General features: G+C 35.7%; 1 protein-coding gene across 1 annotated transcript in view; it reads left to right on the top strand.

The window, feature by feature from the left end:
* Window positions 1–21,905, top strand: part of MED13 (mediator complex subunit 13) — a 94,357-nt gene extending 72,452 nt beyond the window's left edge. Inside the window, exons 21-30 of the mRNA XM_082678740.1 lie at window positions 342–561; window positions 1,221–1,412; window positions 1,974–2,197; window positions 4,219–4,361; window positions 10,306–10,464; window positions 10,583–10,768; window positions 12,774–12,922; window positions 14,612–14,785; window positions 17,418–17,518; window positions 17,871–21,905. Coding sequence (XP_082534866.1) covers window positions 342–561; window positions 1,221–1,412; window positions 1,974–2,197; window positions 4,219–4,361; window positions 10,306–10,464; window positions 10,583–10,768; window positions 12,774–12,922; window positions 14,612–14,785; window positions 17,418–17,518; window positions 17,871–18,003 — 1,681 coding nt within the window. The 3' untranslated portion in view covers window positions 18,004–21,905. The remainder of the gene's footprint in view (window positions 1–341; window positions 562–1,220; window positions 1,413–1,973; window positions 2,198–4,218; window positions 4,362–10,305; window positions 10,465–10,582; window positions 10,769–12,773; window positions 12,923–14,611; window positions 14,786–17,417; window positions 17,519–17,870) is intronic.
* Window positions 21,906–25,994: the final 4,089 nt, after the last annotated feature.

Below are 25,994 nucleotides of genomic sequence, written 5' to 3'. Positions count from 1 at the left end.
TGGGCAGCTCATTTAATTTATTTTTGTCTTAGTTTTATCACTTAAGCACTAAGCTCTCTGACATTTCTAATGCTCTGTGGTTTTAAGAATTCTGTTTCTTCTTTTTAATGCAAGACCTCTTAATGCCGAGGGTCTTTGTACACCATCAAATTGTGAACTTTTTGGTTCTCTTTGGAGAGAAAGCTGTCCCTCATTTTTAGAGAGGCTCTCAACACCACACGCCCCCCCCCCAAAAAAAAAAAAGAAAGAAAAAAGGGTATTAAGAACCTGTTTTGATGCTATTCCGAGAAGGTACAGGAGAACTTTTTCCCTAACTGTCTTATTTCTACTTCAAATTTTAGCACAATGGATCGGGACAAAGTGGGCATTCCCACAGATGGTGATTCACATGCAATCACTTATCCACCTGCAATTGTTGTTTATATAATTGATCCTTTTACATATGAAAACAAAGATGAGAGCACTAATTCTTCTAATGTATGGACTTTGGGGTTACTTCGATGTTTTCTGGAAATGGTCCAGACTCTTCCTCCTCATGTTAAGAGCACTGTTTCTGTACAGGTGAGAATGATAAATGTTATAAGTTAATTTATTTAAAACGCTTGACGTTGATAGAAGTTTCAAAGTTACTATTCTGTATCCACATTGATTTTCTAAAGGCCAGGTTCTATTATATTGACTTTATATAAATAATAATATTATAGAAATCTTAGTTTATAAAAGGTAAACTTGCAGTGATACAACAGTAAGAATAGAGAATAAAAAGACCACATTAAGTATGTTAAATATCTCTCCCATGTTACTTTTATAAACTAATTTTTAAATTCATAAGCTTAAATAGGAAAAGAATGGACTTATATAAACTAGAGTTCTAAATAAGAGGTTACAAACTAGAAGTAGAGAGAAATTAACCATATTAAGTTGTATGCAGAGAATTTGAATTATTCTTTATAGACTACAACAGGACTATGGCAGTCAGTGGCAGTATTGATCAGTATAACTGCTATGTAGAAATGTTTAAAGATTTTTACATAGCTTATTAATAAAATTGAGTATTCATTAAAAATCTATATAATAAGAAAATATCATTCTTTAGATTATCATTTTAATTATGTTTTGTTTTAAATTTTCTAATAAAATGTTTAGAGTTTTAGACTCACTGTTCTTTTTATTCTCTTGTGGAAAGTCTAACATTTGTAATGTTTGCCTGTAATTCTTAGATTGTTCCCTGTCAGTACCTGTTGCAACCTGTGAAGCATGAAGATAGACAAATCTATACCCAGCATTTAAAATCCCTGGCTTTTTCGGCCTTTACCCAGTGTCGGAGACCACTTCCAACATCAACCAATGTGAAAACATTGACTGGTTTTGGTCCAGGTTTAGCCATGGAAACTGCTCTTAAAAGTCCTGATGTAAGTATGTTTTCCATTACCAAAGTTATTGAAGGACTACATTTTATGATTTTATGCAAAACTAAGTGCAAGTCTCTGATTAGCTCTCATTTTCCAGTTATCTTATAATGGGTAGATATACTATATCTTTCTTTTATTTTTATTTTTTAATTAATTTATTTATTTTTGGCTGTGTTGGGTCTTCGTTGCTGCGCATGGCCTTTCCCTAGTTGCGGCGAGTAGGGGCTACTCTTCGTTGCAGTGCGTGGGCTTCTCATTGCGGTGGCTCCTCTTGTTGCAGCTTACGGGCTCTAGGCCCATGGGCTTCAGTAGTTGTGGCATGCAGGCTCAGTAGTTGTGGCTCACAGGCTCTAGAGCACAGGCTCAGTAGTTGTGGCTCACGGGCTTAGTTGCTCTGTGGCATGTGGGATCTTCCTGGACCAGGGCTCAAACCCATGTCCCCTGCATTGGCAGGCGGATTCTTAACCACTGCGCGACCAGAGAAGTCCCTATCTTTATTTTCAATAAAAAATTTTTTTGTGATTGTATAGTACCGTAGTAACTTAATTTTTTACTTTACAGAGACCAGAGTGTATTCGACTTTATACACCTCCTTTTATTCTGGCTCCAGTGAAGGATAAACAGACAGAGCTAGGAGAAACATTTGGAGAAGCTGGACAGAAATACAATGTTCTTTTCGTGGGCTACTGTTTATCACATGATCAAAGATGGATTCTTGCATCTTGCACAGATCTATATGGAGAACTTTTAGAAACTTGTATCATTAACATCGATGTCCCAAATAGGTACTTTTATTTCCTTAAGTGTATCATTGTATCATCCCTTGAAAAAAAATTCATACATGCATATTATGTTTCATTTTTAATGAATAGAAAATGGTTTGGAAGGTATATATATTAAAATATTAAGTCTTGGGATTGTGGGTGCTTTTCATTTCTTTTGTAGTGAATATTTACATTGTATAATTTAATGGACTCAAAAATAATTTTGATTATCTCGGTTACATAGACAAAAGAGGTTAAAGCCCCTGTATTCTGTGTAATAAACCTTGAGGTAATGATTTTAGCCTAACAAATTTTGGAACATGGAACTAGAAAGCCATCTGCAAATTAAAATCCAGTAAGGCATCCTAGAACATTTACTTTTCTCATATACCATCTAAGATATAGTCCCTAATAAACTGAGTTAACTTTCTTTACTGAAAATTTTCCTCTTTAAATGTTGGAGTGTCTTCTGAAAATGGTGGTCTTCTTTTTAGAATTCTTCTTGATAGTAGTTAGGTATCATGAGCAGTTATCCATGAAGACTGTAACTAATAGGTCACAAAAGATGAGCCTCATTGAATTATCACTTAATAGACACTTGTAATAACATATTTCAAGGCTAGTGAACACTGCCTAAGAGAACCTGAAAAATCCATGAAGTAACTTTAATTTTCAGATTTGGTTCTGTTCTTTATTTTCTTCTTTATTATCTAAACGTTCTGTTCTTTTAATTTCAGAAATTGGTTATGTGCAAAAAAACTTAGTGATTATTTGGTTATAGTGGCGCTGAATATAGAAACATTAATCTGTGAAGGATGAGAAAGAGAATAGAGAAAGAATAATACCACCCTCCCAATAAAAAAATAGTGTATTTCCATTTTACTGAAAGTAGAAGTGAGATGACGGTTAAGAGGTCCAACTCTAGAGTCATAGAGATCTGGGTTCAAATCCCAGTCCTGCCACTTATTGGCTGTGTGATCTCGACAAAATTACTTTATCCGACTGAGCTGTAGCTTACTTCTCTGTAAAATTAGGAGGATAATTTTATCTGCCTTATAGGGTTGTTAAGATGAAATGAGGTATTACATGTAAATTGATTGGACATACTGCTTGGTACATAGGAAGTACTCAATAAATGGTAGCTACTGTTGCTCAACCACAGAGCACTTAATGTTATGTACTTGCCTAATAAAGGACGTGCATGCAGAAAACAGCATTGTTTTGTTCTGGGAAGTGTGGGGAGGGGTTTGTTGGATATTCTTCAATTTAAAGTATGAAGCAAGGGACTTCCCTGGTGGCGCAACGGTTAAGAATTCCGCCTGCCAATGTAGGGGACATGGGTTCGAGCCCTGGTCTGGGAAGATTCCACATGCCACGGAGCAACTAAGCCCGTGCGCCACAGCTACTGAGCCTGCGAACCACAACTACTGGGCCCATGTGCCTAGAGCCCGTGCTCTGCAACAAGAGAAGCCACCAAAATGAGAAGCCTGAGTGCCACAATGAAGAGTAGCCCCTACTCGCCGCAACTAAAGGAAGCCCGTGCGCAGCAACAAAGACCCGACACAGCCAAAAATAAATTTATTAAAAAAAAAATAAAGTATGAAGCAAGGGTTGGCAAACTCCAGGCCATAGGCCAAATCTGGCCACACTCATTTGTTTAATTATTGTCCATGGCTGCTTTAGTGCTGCAGCAGGTTGAATTCTTGCAGAAGAATCCTGATGGCCTGCAAAGCTTAAAATGTTGGCCCTTTAAAGAAAAAGTGTGCCAATCTCTGGTATAGAGCAGTGTTTCTGGTGAACTTTGGTGGTTCTTGGACAATTTTTAAGTATATATTTTAATATACAAACTATCATGCCAAAATACAAACTATCATGCCAAACTATCATGCCAAACCTGTGATTTTATATATATTCTTGCTTAGGACTTGTGTAAAAACTATCAAGCATTAAAATGAAGGGACCAGTTTTTCACAAATTTGAACTCTTTCGAAATGTCATCATAGGAATTTTAGAAATATTTATGACTCTATTCCATACAACAGGGCTCGTCGGAAAAAAGGATCTGCTAGAAGATTTGGTCTACAGAAACTTTGGGAGTGGTGCTTAGGACTTGTACAGATGAGTTCATTGCCATGGAGAGTTGTAATTGGCCGTCTAGGAAGGATTGGTCATGGAGAATTAAAAGGTAAAATTGTGCTTTTATTATTTAATACTTAAATTTCTGTGTTTTTTTGAATTTTATTTTATTTTTTTATACAGCAGGTTCTTATTAGACATCAATTTTATACACATCAGTGTATACATGTTAATTCCAATTGCCCAATTCATCACACCACCATCCCCACCCCACCCCCCACTGCAGCTTTCCCTCCTTGGTGTCCATACGTTTGTTTTCTACATCTGTGTCTCAACTTCTGCCCTGCAAACCGGTTCATCTGTACCATTTTTCTAGGTTTCACATACATGTGTTAATATATGATATTTGTTTTTCTCTTTCTGACTTACTTCACTTTGTATGACAGTCTCTAGATCCACCCACGTCTCACCAAATGACCCAATTTCATTCCTTTTTATGGCTGAGTAATATTCCATTATATATATGTACCACATCTTCTTTATCCTTTCATCTGTTGATGGGCATTTAGGTTGCTTCCATGACCTGGCTATTGTAAATAGTGCTGCAGTGAACATTGGGGTGCATGTGTCTTTGAATTATGGTTTTCTCTGGGTATATGCCCAGTAGTGGGATTGCTGGGTCATACGTTAATTCTATTTTTAGATTTTTAAGGAACCTCCGTACTGTTCTCCATAGTGGCTGTATCAATTTACATTCCCACCAACAGTGCAAGAGGGTTCCCTTTTCTCCACGCCCTCTCCGGCATTTGTTGTTTGTAGATTTTCTGATGATGCCTATTCTAACTGGTGTGAGGTGATACCTCATTGTAATTTTGATTTACATTTCTCTAATAATTAGTGATGTTGAGCACCTTTTCATGTGCTTCTTGGCCATCTGTATGTCTTTGGAGAAATGTCTATGTAGGTCTTCTGCCCATTTTTGGATTGTGTTGTTTGTTTCTTTAATATTGAGCTGCATGAGCTGTTTATATATTTTGGAGATTAATCCTTTGTCCATTGATTCATTTGCAAATATTTTCTCCCATTCTGAGGCTTGTCTTTTTGTCTTGTTTATGGTTTCCTTTGCTGTGCAAAAGCTTTTAAGTTTCATTAGGTCCCATTTGTTTATTTTTGTTTTTATTTCCATTACTCTAGGAGGTGGAACAAAAAAGATCTTGCTGTGACTTATGTCAAAGAGTGTTCTGCCTATGTTTTCCTCTAAGAGTTTTATAGTGTCCAGTCTTACATCTAGGTCTCTAATCCATTTTGAGTTTATTTTTGTGTATGGTGTTAGGGAGTGTTCTAATTTCATTCTTTTACATGTAGCTGTCCAGTTTTCCCAGCACCACTATTGAAGAGGTTGTCTTTTCTCCACTGTATATCCTTGCCTCCTTTGTCATAGATTAGTTGGCCATAGGTGCATGGCTTTATCTCTGGGCTTTCTATCCTGTTCTATTGTTCTGTATTTCTGTTTTTGTGCCAGTACCGTATTATCTTGATTACTGTAGCTTTGTAGTATAGTCTGAAGTCAGGGAGTCTGATTCCTCCAGCTCCGTTTTTTTCCCTCAAGACTGCTTTGGCTATTCGGGGTCTTTTGTGTCTCCATACAGATTTTAAGATTTTTTTGTTCTAGTTCTGTAAAAAATACCATTGGTAATTTGATAGGGATTGCACTGAATCTGTAGATTGCTTTGGGTAGTATAGTAATTTTCACAATATTGATTCTTCTAATCCAAGAACATGGTATATCTCTCCATCTCTTGGTATCATCTTTAATTTCTTTCATCAGTGTCTTATAGTTTTCTGCATACAGGTCTTTTGTCTCCCTAGGTAGGTTTATTCCTAAGTATTTTATTCTTTTTGTTGCAATGGTAAATGGGACTGTTTCCTTAATTTCTCTTTTCAGATTTTTCATCATTAGTGTATAGGAATGCAAGAGATTTCTGTGCATTAATTTTGTATCCTGCAACTTTACCAAATTCATTGATTAGCTCTAGTAGTTTTCTGGTGGCATTTTTAGGATTCTCTGTGTATAATATAATGTCATCTGCAAAGAGTGACAGCTTTACGTCTTCTTTTCCAATTTGTATTCCTTTTATTTCTTTTTCTTCTCTGATTGCCATGGCTAGGACTTCCAAAACTATGTTGAATAATAGTGATGAGAGTGGACAATCCTTGTCTTGTTCCTGATCTTAGAGGAAATGCTTTCAGTTTTTCACCATTCAGAATGATGTTTGCTGTGGGTTTGTCATATATGGCCTTTATTATGTTGAGGTAGATTCCCTCTATGCCCACCTTCTGGAGAGTTTTTATCATAAATGAGTGTTGAATTTTGTCAAAAGCTTTTTCTGCATCTATTGAGATGATCATATGGTTTTTATTCTTCAGTTTGTTAATATGGTGTATCACATTGATTTGCGTATATTGAAGAATCCTTGCATCCCTGAGATAAATCCCACCTGATCATGGTGTATGATCCTTTTAATGTGTTGTTAGATTCTGTTTGCTAGTATTTTGTTGAGGATTTTTGCATCTGTATTCATCAGTGTTATTGGTCTATAATTTTCTTATTTTGTAGTATCTTTGTCTGCTGTTGGTATCAGGGTGATGGTTGCCTCATAGAATGAGTTTGGGAGTGTTACTTCCAATGCAATTTTTTGGAAGAGTTTGAGAAGGTTGGGTGTTAACTCTTCTCTAAATGTTTGATAGACTTCACCTGTGAAGTCATCTGGTCCTGGACTTTGTTTGTTGGAAGATTTTTAATCACAGTTTCAGTTTCATTACTTGTGATTGTTCTGTTCATATTTTCTATTTCTTCCTGGTTCAGTCTTGGGAAGTTATATCTTTCTAAGAAGTTGTCATGTCTTCCCAGTTGTCCATTTTATTGGCATAGAGTTGCTTGTAGTAGTCTCTTAGGATGTTTTGTATTTCTGCGGTGTCTGTTGTAGCTTCTCCTTTTTCATTTCTAATTTTATTGATTTGAGTCCTTTCCTTCTTTTTCTTGATGAGTCTGGCTAATGGTTTATCAATTTTGTTTATCTTCTCAAAGAACCAGCTTTTAGTTTTATTAATCTTTACTATTGTTTTCTTTGTTTCTATTTCATTTATTTCTGCTCTGATCTTTATGATTTCTTTCCTCTGCTAACTTTGGGTTTTTTTGTTTTTTTGTTTTTTTTAAAATAAATTTATTTATTTTTGGCTGCACTGGGTCTTCATTGCTGTGCACGGGCTTTCTCTAGTTGCAGTGAGCAGGGGCTACTCTTTGTGGTGGTGCAAGGGCTTCTCATTGCAGTGGCTTCTCATGTTACATAGCATGGGCTGTAGACATGCAGGCTTCAGTAGTTGTGGCTCACGGGCTCAGTAGTTGTGGCACACGGACTTAGTTGCTCCGTGGCATGTGGGATCTTCCCGGACCAGGGCTTGAACCTCTCTTCCCTGCATTGGCAGGTGGATTCTTAACCTCTGTGCCACCAGGGAAGTCCCTAACTTTGGGTTTTGTTTGTTCTTTTTTCTCTAGTTCCTTTAGGTGTAAGGTTAGATTGTTTATTTGAGATTTTTCTTGTTTCTTGAGGTAGGCTTTATAGCCATAAACATCCCTCTTAGAACTGCTTTTGCTGCATCCCATAGGTTTTGGATTGTCGTGTTTTCATTGTCATTTGTCTCTAGGTATTTTTTGATTTCCTCTTTGATTTTTTCAGTGATCTCTTGGTTGTTTAGTAACGTATTGTTTAGCCTCCATGTGTTTGTGTTTTTTAGGCTTTTTGTCCCTGTAATTGATTTCTAATCTCATAGCATTGTGGTCAGAAAAGATGCTTGCTATGATTTCAATTTTCTTAAATTTACTGAGGCTTGATTTGTGACCCAATATGTGATCTATCCTGGAGAATGTTCTGTGCACCCTTGAGGAGAAAGTGTAATCTGCTGTTTTCAGATGGAATGTCCTATAAATATCAATTGAATCTATCTGGTCTGTTGTGTCATTTAAAGCTTCTGTTTCCTTATTTATTTTCATTTTGGATGCTCTGTCCATTGGTGTAAGTGAGGTGTTAAAAGTCCCCCACTGTTATTGTGTTACTGTCGATTTTCTCTTTTATAGCTGTTAGTAGTTGCCTTATGTATCGAGGTGCTCCTATGTTGGGTGCATGTATATTTATAATTGTTATATCTTCTTCTTGGATTGATCCCTTGATCATTATGTAGTGTCCTTCCTTGTCACATTCTTTATTTTAAAGTCTATTTTATCAGATATGAATATTGCTACTCCAGCTTTCTTTTGATTTCCATTTGCATGGAATATCTTTTTCCATCCCCTCACTTTCAGTCTGTATGTGTCCCTAGGTCTGAAGTGGGTCTCTTGTAGGCAGCATATATATGGGTCTTGTTTTTGTATTCATTCATCAAGCCTGTGTCTTTTGGTTGGAGCATTTAATGCATTCACGTTTAAGTTAATTATCGATATGTATGTTCCCATGACCATTTTCTTAATTGTTTTGGGTTTGTTTTTGTAGGTCCTTTTCTTCTCTTGTGTTTCCCACTTAAGTTCCTTTAGCATTTGTTGTAGAGCTGGCTTGGTGGTGCTGAATTCTCTTAGTTTTTGCTTGCCTGTAAAGCTTTTGATTTCTCCATCGAATCTGAATGAGATCCTTGCCGGGTAGAGTGATCTTGGTTGTAGGTTCTTCCCTTTCATCACTTTAAGTATATCATGCCACTCCCTTCTGGCTTGTAGAGTTTCTGCTAAGAAATCAGTGGTTAACCTTGTGGGAGTTCCCTGGTATGTTGTCGTTTTTCCCTTGCTGCTTTCAATAATTTTTCTTTGCCTTTAATTTTTGCCAGTTTGATTACTGTATGTCTTGGCGTGTTTCTCCTTGGGTTTATCCTGTATGGGACTCGCTGTGCTTCCTGGACTATTTCCTTTCCCGTGTTAGGGAAGTTTTCCACTATAATGTCTTCAGATATTTTCTCAGGTCCTTTCTCTCTTCTCCTTCTGGGACCCTTATAAAGCGAATGTTGGTGCATTTAATGTTGTCCCAGAGGTCTCTTAGGCTGTCTTCATTTCTTTTCATTCTTTTTTCTTTATTCTGTTCTGCAGCAGTGAAGTCCACCATTCTGTCTTCCAGGTCACTTATCCATTCTTCTGCCTCCGTTATTCTGCTATTGATTCCTTCTAGTGCACTTTTCATTTCATTTATTTTATTGTTCTTCTCTGTTTGTTTGTTCTTTTAATTCTTCTAGGTCTTTGTGAAACATTTCTTGCATCTTCGTGATCTTTGCCCCCATTCTTTTTCTGAGGTCCTGGATCATCTTCACTATCATGATTCTGAATTCTTTTTCTGGAAGGCTGCCTATCTCCACTTCATTTAGTTGTTTTTCTGGGGTTTTATCTTGTTCCTTCATCTGGTACATAGCCCTCTGCCTTTTCATCTTGTCTGTCTTTCTGTGAATGTGGTTTTTGATCCACAGGCTGCAGGATTGTAGTTCTTCTTGCTTCTGCTGTTTGTAAGCCATACTTTGCAGGAGAATGGTTAATTTCTGTTTTATGTTAATTCATATACTATTCTGACCATATCTCGGAATAGGTACTGAATAAAATGCAAAGGTTATAAAAATCTAGTTTTTTGTTGTGTTTTTTTTTTTGTTGTTGTTGTCTTTTTAAAGAGTAACCACATATGTCCAGTCCACAAATGGCTTAACTCAGATTTTAAAAGGACATATTGGAACTTTATATCAGTGTTATTACTACTATTCTTGTCATCTTCCATTTTTTCCCCCTTTCTGTTTAGTGTGCAACTCATCCTGTGTTCAGCAGGTCCTAATTGATATTAATGTACATTAAAGTTGGGATAAAGGATGTTGAGTAAAGTCAGCAATAAGAGTTTTTTGACTTAATGATGACTCTTGAAGAATACATTAATTTTAAAACCATTAGGTTTTAAGTTTTTGTTCTATACAGTGTTAACAATGCTGTTACTTTAGATATTTTCTTTTTTTTTTTTTTTTACTGTTGATACCCACAGATTGGAGCTGTTTGCTGAGTCGTCGAAACTTGCAGTCCCTAAGTAAAAGGCTGAAAGACATGTGTAGAATGTGTGGTATATCTGCTGCAGACTCTCCCAGCATTCTCAGTGCTTGCTTGGTAGCAATGGAACCCCAAGGCTCTTTTGTTATTATGCCAGGTTAGCTATCTTTAGTTTATATCAGATTTAATTCTTTATGCACTTAAGTTTCTACGTATTTTGTAAAATCGATTTTTCATTTATTAAAAGAAAAAAATACCTTTCATTTTCTTTCCAGATTCTGTGTCAACTGGTTCTGTATTTGGAAGAAGCACCACTCTAAACATGCAGACGTCTCAGCTTAACACCCCACAGGATACATCATGTACTCATATACTTGTGTTTCCTACTTCTGCTTCTGTGCAAGTAGCTTCAGCTACTTATACCACTGAAAATTTGGACTTAGCTTTCAATCCCAACAATGGTAGGTGGATTGTTCTGTACAGGTTTGCAAATATAAAGTAAATCTGGATGATTGTGGCTGATTATAGGGTGGATAATACCTCCCAAAACATCTGTGTCCTGTGAATGTTCCTGAAACCTGTGAATGTTACCTTATATTCCCTCTCCCCCACCTAAAAAAAAGACGTGCAGATCTGATTAAATTAAGGATCCTAAGATGGAGAGATTACCCTGGCTTATGCAGGTGGGCCCAAAATGCAATCTTACAGATCCTTATAAGAGGGAGATAGAGAGAAATTTGACTGTACACAAAAGAGGAGAAGGGCATGTGGTGGAAACAGAGGAAAGCAAAGTCAGAGAGAAATGACTATGCCGCTGACCTTGAAGATGGATCTAGATGCTGGAAAAGACACGGAAACTGATTTTCCCCTGGAGCCTCAAGGGAGAACATAGCCCTGCCAGTACCTTCATTTTGGCCTAATGACTAACACTTTGATTTCAACCCAATAAAACTGATTTTGGACTTCTCGCCCCCAGAACTGTAAGAGAATAATGTATGTTGTTTCACGTCAGCGAGTTTGTGGTAATTTGTTGAAGTGCAACAGGAAACTAATACAGCCATTCTTCTACCTTATTGATATCAGAACTAGTGCTATGAATTATCCCATAAATGTTTACTTATTTTAAAAGTCAACATGGATCATAAAATTTTTGTACAGGTTTTTTTTTTTTTAAGATGATGTCGGGGGTAGGAGTTTATTAATTAATTAATTAATTTTTGCTGTGTTGGGTCTTCGTTTCTGTGCAAGGGCTTTCCCTAGTTGTGGCAAGTGGGGTCACTCTTCATCGCGGTGCGCGGGCCTCTCACTATCACAGCCTCTCCTGTTGCAGAGCACAGGCTCCAGACGCACAGGCTCAGTAGCTGTGGCTCACGGGCCCAGTCACTCCATGGCATGTGGGATCCTCCCGGACCAGGGCTCGAACCAGTGTCCCCTGCACTGGCAGGCGGATTCCCAACCACTGCGCCACCAGGGAAGTCCCAATGTACAGGTTTATGTATGTGCTGTTGAGTTACCTGTACATGAACTTTGCAGGTCATTTTATATTCTTTTGTGTTTTGATTTGCCAGAATAATATAGTAATTTGTAAGTTTTCTAGATGAACCTATTGATTGCATTTTAGTAGAAGAGAAAATAAGTGATATTCCATTGTTGCTCTGAGTGGTTACCTTAGAAAATGGCATCTCTCTAAAATCACAAGTATGGGTATTAATTATTCTCCTCTTTTAGTGTGTTATACAGTAACTTGAATATTTTAATAGTAAAGAATTTAGGAATTAGTCGAGAATGGTCTCATTTTAAATATGTTTTCATTTCCAGCATTTGTATTAGTTTCCTATTGCTATTTGTAACAAATTACCAGATAGTTCGTGGCTTAAAGCAACACACACTGTCTTACAGTTCTGGAAGTCAGAAGTCCAAACTCAGTCTTACTGGGCTATAAAGTCAAGGTGTCTGCAGGGTTGGTTCTTTCTAGAGGCCGTAAGGGAGAATCTGTTTGCTTGCCTTTGCCAGCTTCTAGAGACCACCTACATCTCTTTCTCATGGCCCCTTTTTCCATCTTCAGTGCCAGCAGTTTAGTATAGTCACATCTTCACTGACTCTTAATGGTACTGCCTCCCTCTTACTAGGACCCCTGTGATTACATTGGACCCACCTGGATAATCCAGAATAATCTCCCCATTTCAAGATCTTTAGCTTGATCACATCTGCAAAGTTCTTTATGGTAACATATTCACAGATTCCTGGGATAAGGATTTGGACATCTTTGGGGGGCCATTATTCAGACTACCACATGCTTATTTATGCATAGTTGATTATTTGGCTCCCAGCACAATAGTTGGCACATAGTAGACATTCGGTAGATGTTGATTAACTCATTTTGGTTAAAGTCCATTAACTCTCTCCTGTAAATGACCATAGGATATGAAAAATGGAGTATTTAATTTTTTTCTTCCTCCTATATAGATGGAGCAGATGGAATGGGTATCTTTGATTTGCTAGACACAGGAGATGATCTTGACCCTGATATCATTAATATCCTTCCTGCATCTCCAACGGGATCTCCTGTTCATTCTCCAGGATCTCATTACCCCCATGGAGGTGATGCTGGCAAGGTAACCTTGTTATAAAAGTTCAGTTTATCTAAGTGTCATTCATTAACTTAGTAATGGATTATATCAATGAAATAGAACACTTTTTTTCCTTGAAAATTAGCCAGAGCATTACAGCAGTACATTCATGTACTTCTACCTTAGAGACATCAGTATGTTGAGTTGTACGTTATTAAGAGAGTCTCTAAGGTTCTGCTTTCTCGGACTTTGTATTTTCTAGACTACTTGGCATTAATCCTTTTATATTTATAGTTTTCCTGCTACTTCACCATAGCAGGATATAGGATTATATTATCTGAGAATCAGTATATTACTCTAAGAGCTGCCATTCGTATCAGGGCTGTGACAAGGAACGTAAAGGAGATAATTTTCTAATAAGAACAGAAAAAACAGACTCTCACATGCGCCCCTCCCCCGCCCCCCCTTATTTTTAGCAGCTATGGAAGCAGGCAGGCTGTCTTGTCATTCTATTTGAACTCAAAACTAATTGGGCTTCATTTGAATAACATCATTATTTGAATGAAATTATATATAGTGGTTATTTGATTATTGTAATGTACATAAGTTTAAAATAAAGCATCTTTGTCCAACCTTACCTTCCTCCTTTTTCTTTTTTAACTGGAAAGAAATGAGATTACAGAAAAAAGAGAAAAAATATATAAGGAGAAGCACCAATAATCATACCTCTTTACTAAAATCAGTTTTACCTTTTTTTTGGCTGCTCTGTGCAGCTTGCGAGATCTTAGTTCCCAGACCAGGATTGAACCCACGCCCTCGTCAGTGGAAGTGTGGGGTCCTAATCACTGGACCTCCAGGGAATTCCCAGAAACCATTTTTGCTTTTAGCAAATTACCTTCCTTTCACATGTTGCAGCTTTCAAAAAGTGTAAGCAGCTTTTTATATTTTTTATTTTTGGCCACTCAGCTTGCAGGATCTTAGTTCCCCGACCAGGGATCAAACACGTGTACCCCTGCAGTGGAAGCATGGAGTCCTAACCACTGGACCGCCAGGGAGTTCCCTTAGCAGCTTTTTAATGTTACATTGTTGCTTTACCATAATTTGTTATATCATTCCCCAAACGTTGGACATTTAAGTCTTTTATTTTTTTCTGTTTTAGGTAATAATTGCAAAGAGCATTTCCATGTATATCATTTTTTTTCTTTTTATGTTTCCTTAAAATAAATACCAAAGAATGCATTGACTAATCTAAAGGATATGAGCATCACTTTAATAGTTGGCTCTTCATGTTGCCATATTTCTTTCCAAAACACTATTAACTGCATTTTATAGATAGTGCTAGATAAACAAAGCTAAATTTAATCCACCTTTTGGATTGGGGTGTGATGGTCAGGAATTAGTTGAGGGCGTATTAGGAAATAAGAAAGTTCATTGAGTATTTTGTATTTTTCAGTCAGATGCAAAGGTTTATATACACACACACTGAACACGGGCTTGACATCATAATACAAACTTGTTAAATACTTGGTATATTCATTTCCTCATGCAACTCTTAAAACTCATTATTTAATGCGAATTATGATACATAGCAATTGACTTTCTAAAATATCCTTCAGTATATTTTAAATTGAAGTAATAAAATAATGAGACTGATTGCCGTAAACCATTCTGTATTTATAGCTAGTGCTAGCTATATCAAATGAACTAACACAGTTTTAATTTTGTCTTTTTAAGGGTCAGGGTACTGATCGGCTACTTTCAACAGAATCTCATGATGAAGTAACTAATATTCTTCAGCAACCATTGGCCCTTGGTTACTTTGTATCAACTGCCAAAGCGGGTCCGTTACCTGACTGGTTCTGGTCAGCATGTCCTCAAGCACAATATCAGTGTCCCCTTTTTCTTAAGGTATTGCTTTTTTTTTTTTTTTTTTTTTTTTGCCAATTCCTAATTGACGGCTTAAGTCCTGAGAAACAGAGAAGTGGCTTTTTGAACTCTTGTAACTTTTGTCTGAGGTCTTAAATGCATTGCCATATACGACTCTCTAGACAAGATTACAGAGAGAATTATGAATCTAATTATGAAACAACTGTAATTCTTAAATTCATATTAAGTTTAAACCTTTAAATAACTTTAAATCGAATTTCTGGGACCCTTACTCTTAGTTGTTTTCAGCTGCACGTATAGACGTTTAGAGCTGGGAGAAACCTTATATTACCCTTAATTTAACTTCTTCATTTTCTCGGTGAGCATATTAAAAGTTCAGGAAAACTCATTTGTCCAAAGTCATAAATTGGTAGTAGACTCAAGATTAAAACCTGGATCTTTTCATGATTATATAGTATTATTCTTTGAATTATGTCATTCTGCACTCCTATTATGCCTCATTTTGGGAATTAAAGGTTTCATAATCTTTGTAAAAATATTTGATATTTAGATCCATTTACTACCTCCTTAAAAAAGCTTTCTAGCTTTGTGTAAATTGCTGTTAAAACTATTGAGTGGTTTTCAAGGAATGAGATTCTCAGACCCACAGTGACTTATTTTATCGAAACAAATTCATTAGCAAGTGATATAACAAGGTTGAGATAAATCATAAAATGGTAAAACGAGACATGAAAGCCCTATCTAGAGTTTGTTCCTGCTGCTACTACTCCTATTCCAAAATAACAAATTTAGATCTGATTTCACTTATGTAAACCCACCAGAAGTTGACTGATTTAGTCCATAAATCATGCTAACTTAACTACTTGCCAGCTGATTTTTATTTGTAGGGTAAAAATTGAATAGTATGCTTTAGTTTTTTAGGGTTATATTTTAGTGGTTACTTTAACCAATAGGCTTGTTGCTGTCTTTTGAGCCTGTTGCTATTAAATCTTGGTTCCCTTGGCTCACATACCATTGAGTCAGTGACATTTGTGATTAAGCAATGAATTGCTGTGGCACATTCATGAAGAATACAAGAGCTGTTGATCTGAATTGACTATTAGTGAAGTAATATAATTAGAGAGTGTTGGCCAAGGTAATAGTTCTAGCATATGACTTTTCTTCCCCTTCCAGTCTATTCTTTGTGCAATGGTCTATACAGATCTCATTACAAGAACATATTCCCAAGGGGGTTTCTGCATCATAGTAAACCTTGGAGTTTCTACAAAACAAAGTGTTCTTCGGTGCTTTCGGAAGTGCTACATGTGCTTTCTGCCCCCACCCCCCTTTTGTTGTTAGAATACACATTAAAAGCTCTGAAAAACAGCAGCAAATAACATTGTTTACCTGCCATTTACCAAGCTTACTTTAATACACAGGAAAAGGGTAACACCTATTAATAGTGTTTCACAGAACATATTTTTAAGAAACACCACTTCACAAAAAGTCCAAGGGACTATCCAGATTCTTTTCTACTCAATATTTGCAGAGAGGATAGTGTAAAGTGGGCATTCACCCTCAGATACAGTGTAACGAGATTAGGACTTCTGGTCTGAATTATCAGGTAAGGCATAACTTACCATAATTTTGTTCACCTTTTGTTTTCATACATCCCATTTTATTTCTATACCATAGGCAAATAAAACCATCTGGTATGTTTCTCTTGGCTTGGGAAAAAAATAGGTTGTTACCTAGATGATTAAAAAATCTTTTTATCATTGAAATTAGAGCACTGGTACTAAGTACATTCATTTATTTGTAGTGATCTGCCACATGAGAGACGTTTGCTTATAACTCAAATCAAGAGTTTATGGGCAGTTGAAACATATTTTTGGTTATATTTCTGAATATACAACAAGATTTTATACGTATATTACAATTGTAGAGGAGAGAACACCTAAATATAAAATAGTACCTTTTACAGTAGTATACAGAATGAGACCTGTCAAGAGTTTCTACAGGGACTTCCCTGGTGGTCCAGTGGTTAGGACTGTGCACTTCCATTGCAGGGGGCTCGGGTTTGATCCCTGGTCGTGGAACTGAAATGTGAAACGAGTACCACATTCCTTTCTTTCATTCTTCATTGCCATACCTAAATGGGTGTGCCAGTTGTTATTAAGCCTCCATTGTGAAATTGAGTGGGCAAAGGAATGCATCTGTGCTCACAATTCCACCAGAGGTAGCTCTGCTTAAGGTTTATCACTTCCTAAGTAAAATATTTGCATATGCTTACTTCTATTACTGTTTTCATTGCTAGGCCTAGGTTAATTTGCACAGTCTATGTAACCTAGAGACTGTACTCAGGTTTATCAATTTTGTGCTTTCTTAAACATTTACTTTACATATCTAGGCAGGTTACACTTAGCAAATAATTAGAGATCCTTTTTCAGGATTATTATGCGGTCTCAAAAGCAATAAAGCTGAAAAAGTTTTAAGTTCACACTTAAAAATTACTTATGTAATGAATTAAAGAAGAAGATCAAACATGTTTATAGTGGCTCCCATTCATTACATAGATCTAAAATGTATTTCATCAAGGAAGAGACCTTGCGAGAATAAGGTAAAACCAACAGATCTTTTCCATTTGGCTGACTGATTACCTGTTATTTTTTAGGCCTCTTTGCACCTCCACGTGCCTTCAGTGCAATCTGACGAGCTGCTTCACAGTAAACACTCCCACCCACTTGACTCAAATCAGACTTCAGATGTCCTCAGGTACAGCTCTTTTTACCATTAAGAGTTCTCCATAACAACTTTGCAAGAATACAATGTTGATCCTTATGTATTTTTCTCATTTTTGGCGGTAGTTTACAGTTATGCACCCTTGGATTGCTAGATGAATTATATATCATTCAGAGTGAGTGCTTTTCTTTCTAACACGTGTAATCTACTTTTGAGAACAATTTTAATGAAAATCAGTTTTCTTTAGTCTCCTCAAGACTCTATTTCATACCTTCCACTTTTTTCTTTAAATTGACTTTGAATCTTAGATGCCATCATTGGAAATTGCTTCCAGAATTTAAAGTGCAAGTAAACACGTGACTTACATAGTTTACTTGCTTTTCAGGTTTGTTTTGGAACAGTACAATGCACTCTCCTGGCTAACCTGTGACCCTGCAATCCAGGACAGACGCTCATGTCTCCCAATTCATTTTGTGGTGCTGAATCAGTTATATAACTTTATCATGAATATGCTGTGATCTTCATTTGATGGAACTGTGCAAGAAAAGAACAAGGGAAAAAGATATTTTGCTGCAAGATTAAGTTACAATTATCTTCTCAGTGAAAGTCATTTGTGATGGGGTCTAATTCTTATTACTTCAACAAATATTGTTTTGACTTGGGGGTATGGGCGATAACCCTGTTATTTTTCATTGACTATACTGAACTCTTTAGGATGATGACTGATCATACAAAGCGTATTATAACATTTTCGTAGCAAAATTAACCTTTTTTTTCCAGTCACAGTATTTGTGAAAAGTAATGAGCCATAGTACCCAGTTATGTTAAATGAATATTAAAAGCATGGAGAAGGAAACATGAGGAACAATGAATTTCAACATATGGCTTCAGAACATCAAGATGTTCTTGTATTGGATTATAGTATCTAGTATTCAAAATGCCTGCATCTCTTATTTATTGTAAGTTTTTAAATGTATAAATTGTCTTATATTTCTTAACCTCTTTTATAAAAATTTTCCTAGAAGGTTTATACTGCCTTCTTGCTTTAAAGCAATTGGTCTAAAATATATGTAATCGTCTTAATTAAAAAGTTGCAGTAGGGTTGCTTTTAGAGTATTATTTTTTTGTAAGGGGGTGGGTGGGACAGTAAATTTGTATTGTCTTGATGTACAGTTTAATGGGGATAGAGGGGGAATAATGTCCATACCATTGTGTGTGGAGGATTTACAGCTAAGCTGTAGTTGCAGAGTACATGTACAGTAATGAAGTTCACTGTGTTTATAAATTGAAAAGGTACCAGGTCTTACAACATTTTATATATCAGTCACACCTTTACAGAATAACATGATGGCAATATACAAGTGATATTGTTAGGTGGTTTAACTTAGAATAAAATGAGAATTCTTCAGTTATATTTTGTACTATGGTTTAGGGCTATGACTAATATTTCAGGCCATTTCCAGTGAAAGAAACTTAGTTTTACAAGAAAAACATTTGCTACTGAATGCTTAAACTAATTTTGGTGTTTAATGTTACATGCTTACATTTTTTGTTGTTGTTTTAACAGTGGCACATCTAGGCATGGGAATATTATTACTTATGAAAATTATCTTCAGGATCTGCTATAAGGTTGAAATTTAGCCCAGCTCTAGGCATTTTACAAATTATTTTAAGAGCAGTCACTCTTGATTGACTTTTTTTTTTTTAATTAAAGATTGGGAATGTGTGTGAGAGTATGCATATGTATGGATGTGTGAGTGCAATCAAACTGTGGTGTAAATAGATCCTCAGTGAATCTGGTATTCAGACTATTCCACTAGTTAAAGAACCATTTTCTAAACTTAACCTGTTTCCTTTTGCCTTTTTATTTATTTAATTTTCTTGGTTTGGAGATGGCAGTCCCAAACACCAGAGTCTGTACTTTTCTGTAACACAGCTCAGATTAAGGCAGGGCATATGCCAAGGAGGTTCTCACCTCCCTAAAGAAGGGACTTGAATTTTAGGGACTTTAATTCACCCCTTCCTTCAATACAGCTTTCCCTCTTCTTGTTTGCACATGCCAAGATAACTGCTTCTATGCAGGCTTTATCCCCTTAAAAAATCCTTTCTACAGTGCTGCTCACAAGAGAGTCCAAGTTAGCCTCCTACCTGTGTCGCTGACTTGAATTCACAGTCGCCAAGTCTACCTGTCTTTCTTGGAAGCAGTCTAGCTAAATTTTGAATTTGTATGTTCACTGATTCTCTACAAGGACAAAATTGATTGTATTTACAAAACTGTAATTTGGTATGTTTTGTTGTTTTTTGGTTGGCTTTTGTTTTTTTAACTGAAACTTGTTTTGTAAATACTATATGCTTAGCTTAAATATCACTTTCTTATGAACAATATAATTTCTTCAAATTGTGTATATTGAAACATTAGCAAGTCTTGTTTTTCCTATAGAAAAAAACAATTGGTGACAGAGGTTTTTGATCATTTCTTCAAAATTATAATGCAATCCCAATGGTCAGCATATTTTGAAGTTAAAATTTAAAGATCACATCTCTGCATTTGTTCTTAAATTATGCTAACACACTACAGATTATGTTGGCATATTTTGTTCTGTACTTTAAAAAAAAACTTGTCTGAGATTTGAGGGGAAAGATGCTTATTTGGAATTTCTATTAAAACAGTATCCTTTTTTATATATTTTATTAACTCAATAGTGACTCTTACAAATAAAAGCTGTATTCTCAATTGTTTAAATCACTAGCCTATAGTAACCACACCTCAGTTTGAAAACAGATTTTTAAAAAATTATTCCCTGATAGTTTCTTTTATATGGAGCCATAAGGAAGGAACCCATTATACAATTCCTTTTTATCTGGGAATCAGGGAATAGTTCCCAAATATACAGGATTTACTGATAAGATTTTTTTTGCCCTTCATATATAAATTCGCACTCAAATAGAAAATTATTAAATAGCCATTAGAAAAGGTCAGGAGATTTGGTTCAGGAAAAAAAAAAAAAATTAAGCCTTTCATGCAGGATGATGGATCTGACTACTAATGTACTGTCACAGACAAGTATGGGTAGTTTTGTTTTGTTTAAATAGGTAAGCAAAGTAATATACTTTATACCAGTTGATCACCAACACCTTGACTTCTTTGTTACAGTGCTAATGTCTGTTTTTTGTGCAGTTATCCATTACAAAGCAGGGTGGGAGTTGAATATTTTGGCATTTTAAAAGATTAGTTATATAATGTCTGCTTCCAGCCAGTGAGAAACATCTAGCCATACCTTTCTTATGCAAGCCATTCAGTTATCAGGACTGTGAATTAACACTGTATGAATAAATTTCTGTACACCTTATTGTTTGGCCAGAAGGCCACCAAGTGTACTTATATGTAATCCTTAAATTTTAAAGTAGCTGTAATTTTTAAATCTTTCTAACTTTTCTTAAACCACTAAAATTAAGCTCTTACTACTTAGTCAACTATCCTCAGCTGTATTCGTACTCAATTGTCAGTATGGCACAGATTACTGTATTAAAATATTCTCCTTTCGTCTTCATATTTACCTTCTGAGGTAATTTTTTAACTTAATGTGTTACTACAAAGATTTTCAGATCTTTAATCAAGCACTATGTTAATACTGTAATATCAAAGTACTATGTTGCATTATTTAAAATGTTCAAATTGAATACATTAAAAGGAAGTTTTTAAATGCTGTTGCATCATATAATTTGCTATTCATCCACTATGGCATCGCATATCAGTCTGTTAATACATTTAATGTTGCATGAGTGATGTTTTGGTCTGGGTTTCCTCTTAAGAGTTTAGTTTGTCTAAATTAAGGAAAAATGTTTTTGACATACATTTTTTTTTGTTTCCCCCCACCCCTCAAAAAAATCTGCTAGAAATCTTGACCTTTCGATTTTTCTTGGTGTTTTAATGGGCCCAGAACTGTGTTTAAATTTTTATATATATGTTTTCTTTTTTGTGGAGTATTAATTTAAAAACTGGATTTGGGACCTAAAATACTCCTCAGGTTGATGTATTCATGAAGTTTTAAAATAGCTTTAGTTTTCAAAGTAAACTGGATTTGTGGACCTTAAAGTTACTGAGTTTAAACTACAAATTGTAATGTCATTACTGGACATGTCCGCATCAACTCTCTCAAAATAGCTTGGTCACTTTCTGAAGGGGCGTTTTAAAGTTGTTTAGCAGTGAGATTTAATATGGTCCAATTGCTTTTTTTTTTTCTTTAACGCAACAAAAAAAGAAGAAGGAACAAACACTATTGCTGCCGAATGCCATAACACTGAGTTGTACAAATTGTGATTGAGGAAATGAAAAGGTTTATACTTTTTAAAAAAAACAAAAACAAAAAAAAAACTTCAAATGGAATAAATTATTCATGAAGCCTTCATTGTGGTGTCTCATTCTGTTGAAAATATTTGTCTTAAATTTGTGTAAAAAGTAGTATTTTTATGTCACTTATAAATGAAAAGGGGCAACCTAAAAACTGACTAATGGAGTTTCAATTTCTTCGTCTGAAGTATTTTATTTTTTTAAAGATTTTAATCATACCTCGGTGTATAATATACAGGAAAATTGTATATGTACCTACGTATTAATTCCTTTTAGGCTGATCGGTTTGATATGTTTTCTAGTCTAAACAAGTTACCTTCAAATATTTAAAGCTTAATTGTGTCTCTTTTAAATCACACAGATGTTTTTGAAACATAAGAAAAGTGGGTTTTTTTTTTTTTTTTTTTTTTTTTTTTGGCTGTGCCGCACAGCTTGGGGGATCTTAGTTCCTGGACCAGGGATTGAACCTGGGCTTTTGGCAGTGAAAGCACAGAGTCCTAACCACTGGACTGCCAGGGAACTCCCAGAAAAGTGTTGTTCACATATGAACAACCCACTGAAAATAGCTCTGTGCATTTTTTATAAGCTTCTGTTTAAAATATTTTTGTCCAAACTTAAGCTGAGTAAGGACAGATCCCAAAATTGTTGTGGTCATTTTAAAATCGTTTCTGACAGTGGAAGTAAAAAGAAAGAATCCTGTATGTTGTTGGAACATTTATTTAAAATTTTTTTGTCTTATGGTTTATATTACCTCTGATTTTTTTTCTAACTATTAAAACAGTTTAACTTTATGCTAAAGTTAAAAAGCAGGGACTTCCATGGTGGTCCAGTGGTTAAGACTCCATGCTCCCAGTGCAGGGGACCCAGGTTCGATCCCTGGTCAGGGAACTAGATCCTGCATGCTGCAACTAAAAAAAATAGATCCCATGTACAGCAACTAAGACCCAGTGCAGCCAAATAAATAAATAAATAATTTAAAATAAATTTAAAAACCTGCAAATCAAGCTTTTGGGGGGGAGGGGTACTCACTTGTTGCCCAGCTACATACACCCTTTCTTTACTGTTTGTAGTTTTAAGTATTGAAAACCAATCTCTGAAAAATCCTATTTTGAGTGGCTTACTGATATTTTTTCTTCAGTATTTGTTAAGAATTCAAGCTGCTTAGAGACAGACATGTTCCCTACCTTAGGGAAATATACTTTTTACATTGTGACCCACTGTGGTACATCATGGCAAAATCTAAGACTTGAAAGCTCAAGATGGTAGTGAATCCCTGGGAATCTTTTCTTGCAGAACTTCTGCCAAGTTCTCCATATGAATTAAGAACTACAGATTGAGAGGTAAAATCATGGAATATGGTGAACATTTTGAAATGTTCTACAAGGAATATATTGCACATGCAAGTGACCTTGGCATCTTGATATTAGTAGCACATTATTTACGTAAGTACAGGCATATCTCATTTTACTGCACTTCACTTTATTGTACTTGGCAGATAATGGGTTTTTTACAAATTGAAGGTTTATGGCACCCTGCGTTAAGTCTATCAGTGCCATTTTTCTAGCAGCATTTTCTCACTTTGTGTCACATTTTGGTAATTCTCACAATATTTTTAACTTTATTATTATATTTCTTACGATGATCAATGATCTTTGATGTTACTGGTACTATAGGCTCAGATGATAGCATTTTTTAGCAATAATGTATTTTTAAATTAAGGTATGTACATTGCTTTTTTAGACATAATACTGTTGCATACTTAACAGACTACAGTATAGTGTAAACATAACTTTTACATGCACTGGGAAACCAAAAATTTCATGTGACTTGCTTCATTATATTTGCTTTACTGCAGTGGCCTGAAACCAAACCCACAATGTTTCCGAGGTATACCTGTATGTATTTGCTAATGAACTTGATGAGGTGATTTGAAATAATATCAGCTTATTACTAAAGGTACAAATATACATTTATCACAATTCTAGAATCAAAATTACAACGTTCTAACAATTTTTTTTCTGTTTAATGATTTTATTATCAAAATATGCCCAAGACAAAATTGTTACTACAGAACTATTAAATATTTGGAGCTATAGGGTCATTGTAGGTTTTTAAGAAGTCTGGAGGGAGAACATCTACTTCAGGATAAAGGTAGAAATGCTGTTTGAGCTCTATTCAAGCTATTTGTAGTAAATAAATAACCTTTGAAATGTTAGTTTCTAGGGAAACGGACCGTTATCTCTCAGGCATGTTAAATGTTCAGGCTTTGCTTAACAAGATATTCAGGGTGTATTGCTCTATTAACAACTGGTTCAGATAAGTCAATTCCCCATGCCCCCAAGAACATATAGTTAAGAGTATAAAAGTCCCTTAACAAGATATTCAGGGTGTATTGCTCTATTAACAACTAGTTCAGGTAAGTCAATTCCCCATGCCCCCAAGAACGTATAGTTAAGAGTATAAAAGTCCAAAGGGCACACTGGGTTATTTGAAGGGTTCACATAAGCAAAAACAAAAGAGAAAGGAAGAGAGTCTGTGGTTTCGGCTCATGGTAAAAGATAAATTTAACTGTTGTGAAAGTATTCCTGAATCATCTATACTGATACTAAGTCTACAGTTTCCAATATCTTCCTGTGTATACGCTAGAAAACATCAATCCTGGACTGAAAACTAAAGAGCCCTCATTCTCAGGGTCCTATAGCTGTAACCAGAAATTCTGTTTAATATTGTTTGAGGTGTTTTTTTTCTTTCAGAGCGACCCACCAGCACTGTTTCAGGAATGACCTTTTGTGAAGGTAAAAGGTTGATGTTTTAAAAACTCCCTTACTTTGGCACTCCCTACTACAGAGAAAAAAAATCTTAGTGATACATTTCAACAGTCCCCAAACCATGTAGCGTCTTATAGGCTTGCATTCAGAATGCCTGAGTTTGTCTTGATTCTGCTTTTGTTGTTTCTTGAGTAAATCTACTTTTAACTAAAGTCAACAATCTTCCTCCACAAAAACCACCTGGTCCTTAATAGTGTTCCTTGTCACTGTGAATGGCACTACCATCCATTCAGTTGTGCCAACCACAAACTCTTCCTTGTAACCAGTCAGCAAAAACTGTTGGTCTTCTGTATTTACTGTCATATATGTCCATTTTTGCCTCTATTGGCCTGACCTTAGTCTAAATTAGCACTATGCAATGCTATAAAGGTGATTAGGGTAGACGAACCTTATCTGGGTGGAGCACTGCAATATCCTCCTAACTTCGTCTCTCTACTTTCAGTATGTTCTTTACTTGGTAGCTTAAAACCCTTTATGGCTGCTTCTTGCTCTAAAGATAGATACCAAAAGTCTTAGATGATTTGTCCTCTGCCTACTTCTCCACAAGCCCCAGAATGGGCCTTTCTCCTGTGTTCTCCTAGCCTCCTAGGCATTTGAGTTCTTTGAAAGTCCCACGGTTATTCTTCCCTTAAGGCCTCCCCCTACTTACCACGTATACCCTTGCCTCAGATCAGGGCCCCTTGTTATATACTCTTATTGTTATATATTCTTATTGTAACACTATATGGGGACTTCATAGTGTTTTTTGTAGTTTATAATTGATTGCCTCTGCTACCAAATGACTCCATAAGGGCAGAAATTTGGTCTGTTTTGCATACAATTCCAATGCAACACTTAGCATGTAGTAAGGCACTGTAATATTTTTCGTATAGACTTCTTGTAACATACCAGAAATTACACAACTTAGCTTTAGTGTGAGTTTTGCAAATAATTTAAATGAAGTTATAACATTTTAATTACTTGGAACTTTTTTCACATTAGTAGAAGTAGTTTGGCGTCACTGGATTAGGATTCTTGTACTCCTAGTTTTGCCACCTTCTTGCTTGTGACTTCAGACAAATCATTGAACCACTTCGAAGTCTCAATTTGCTCATTTGTACGTGAACTCAACCGTAACCATATCTTCCTAACCAGCTTCGTGAACCTCCAAGGAAACTGCAAAAAACACTTTGAAATTTTTAAAATACAAATGTGAAGGATGATTAATATAATACCTATGTTCTCTAGAAGAGTCAAATCCAGAATAAACTAAGGCTTGCAAGAGAAAAAAGATGCTTAATGGCAACAACAAATACGTTTCTAGCAAGAGCAAGGATGGAAAAGATACAAA

The sequence above is a fragment of the Grampus griseus genome (assembly GCF_964374135.1).
Source record: "Grampus griseus genome assembly, chromosome: 20".
NCBI lineage: Eukaryota > Metazoa > Chordata > Mammalia > Artiodactyla > Delphinidae > Grampus > Grampus griseus.
Note: the sequence above shows the minus strand (reverse complement) of the source record. Positions and strands in the feature narration are given on the sequence as shown.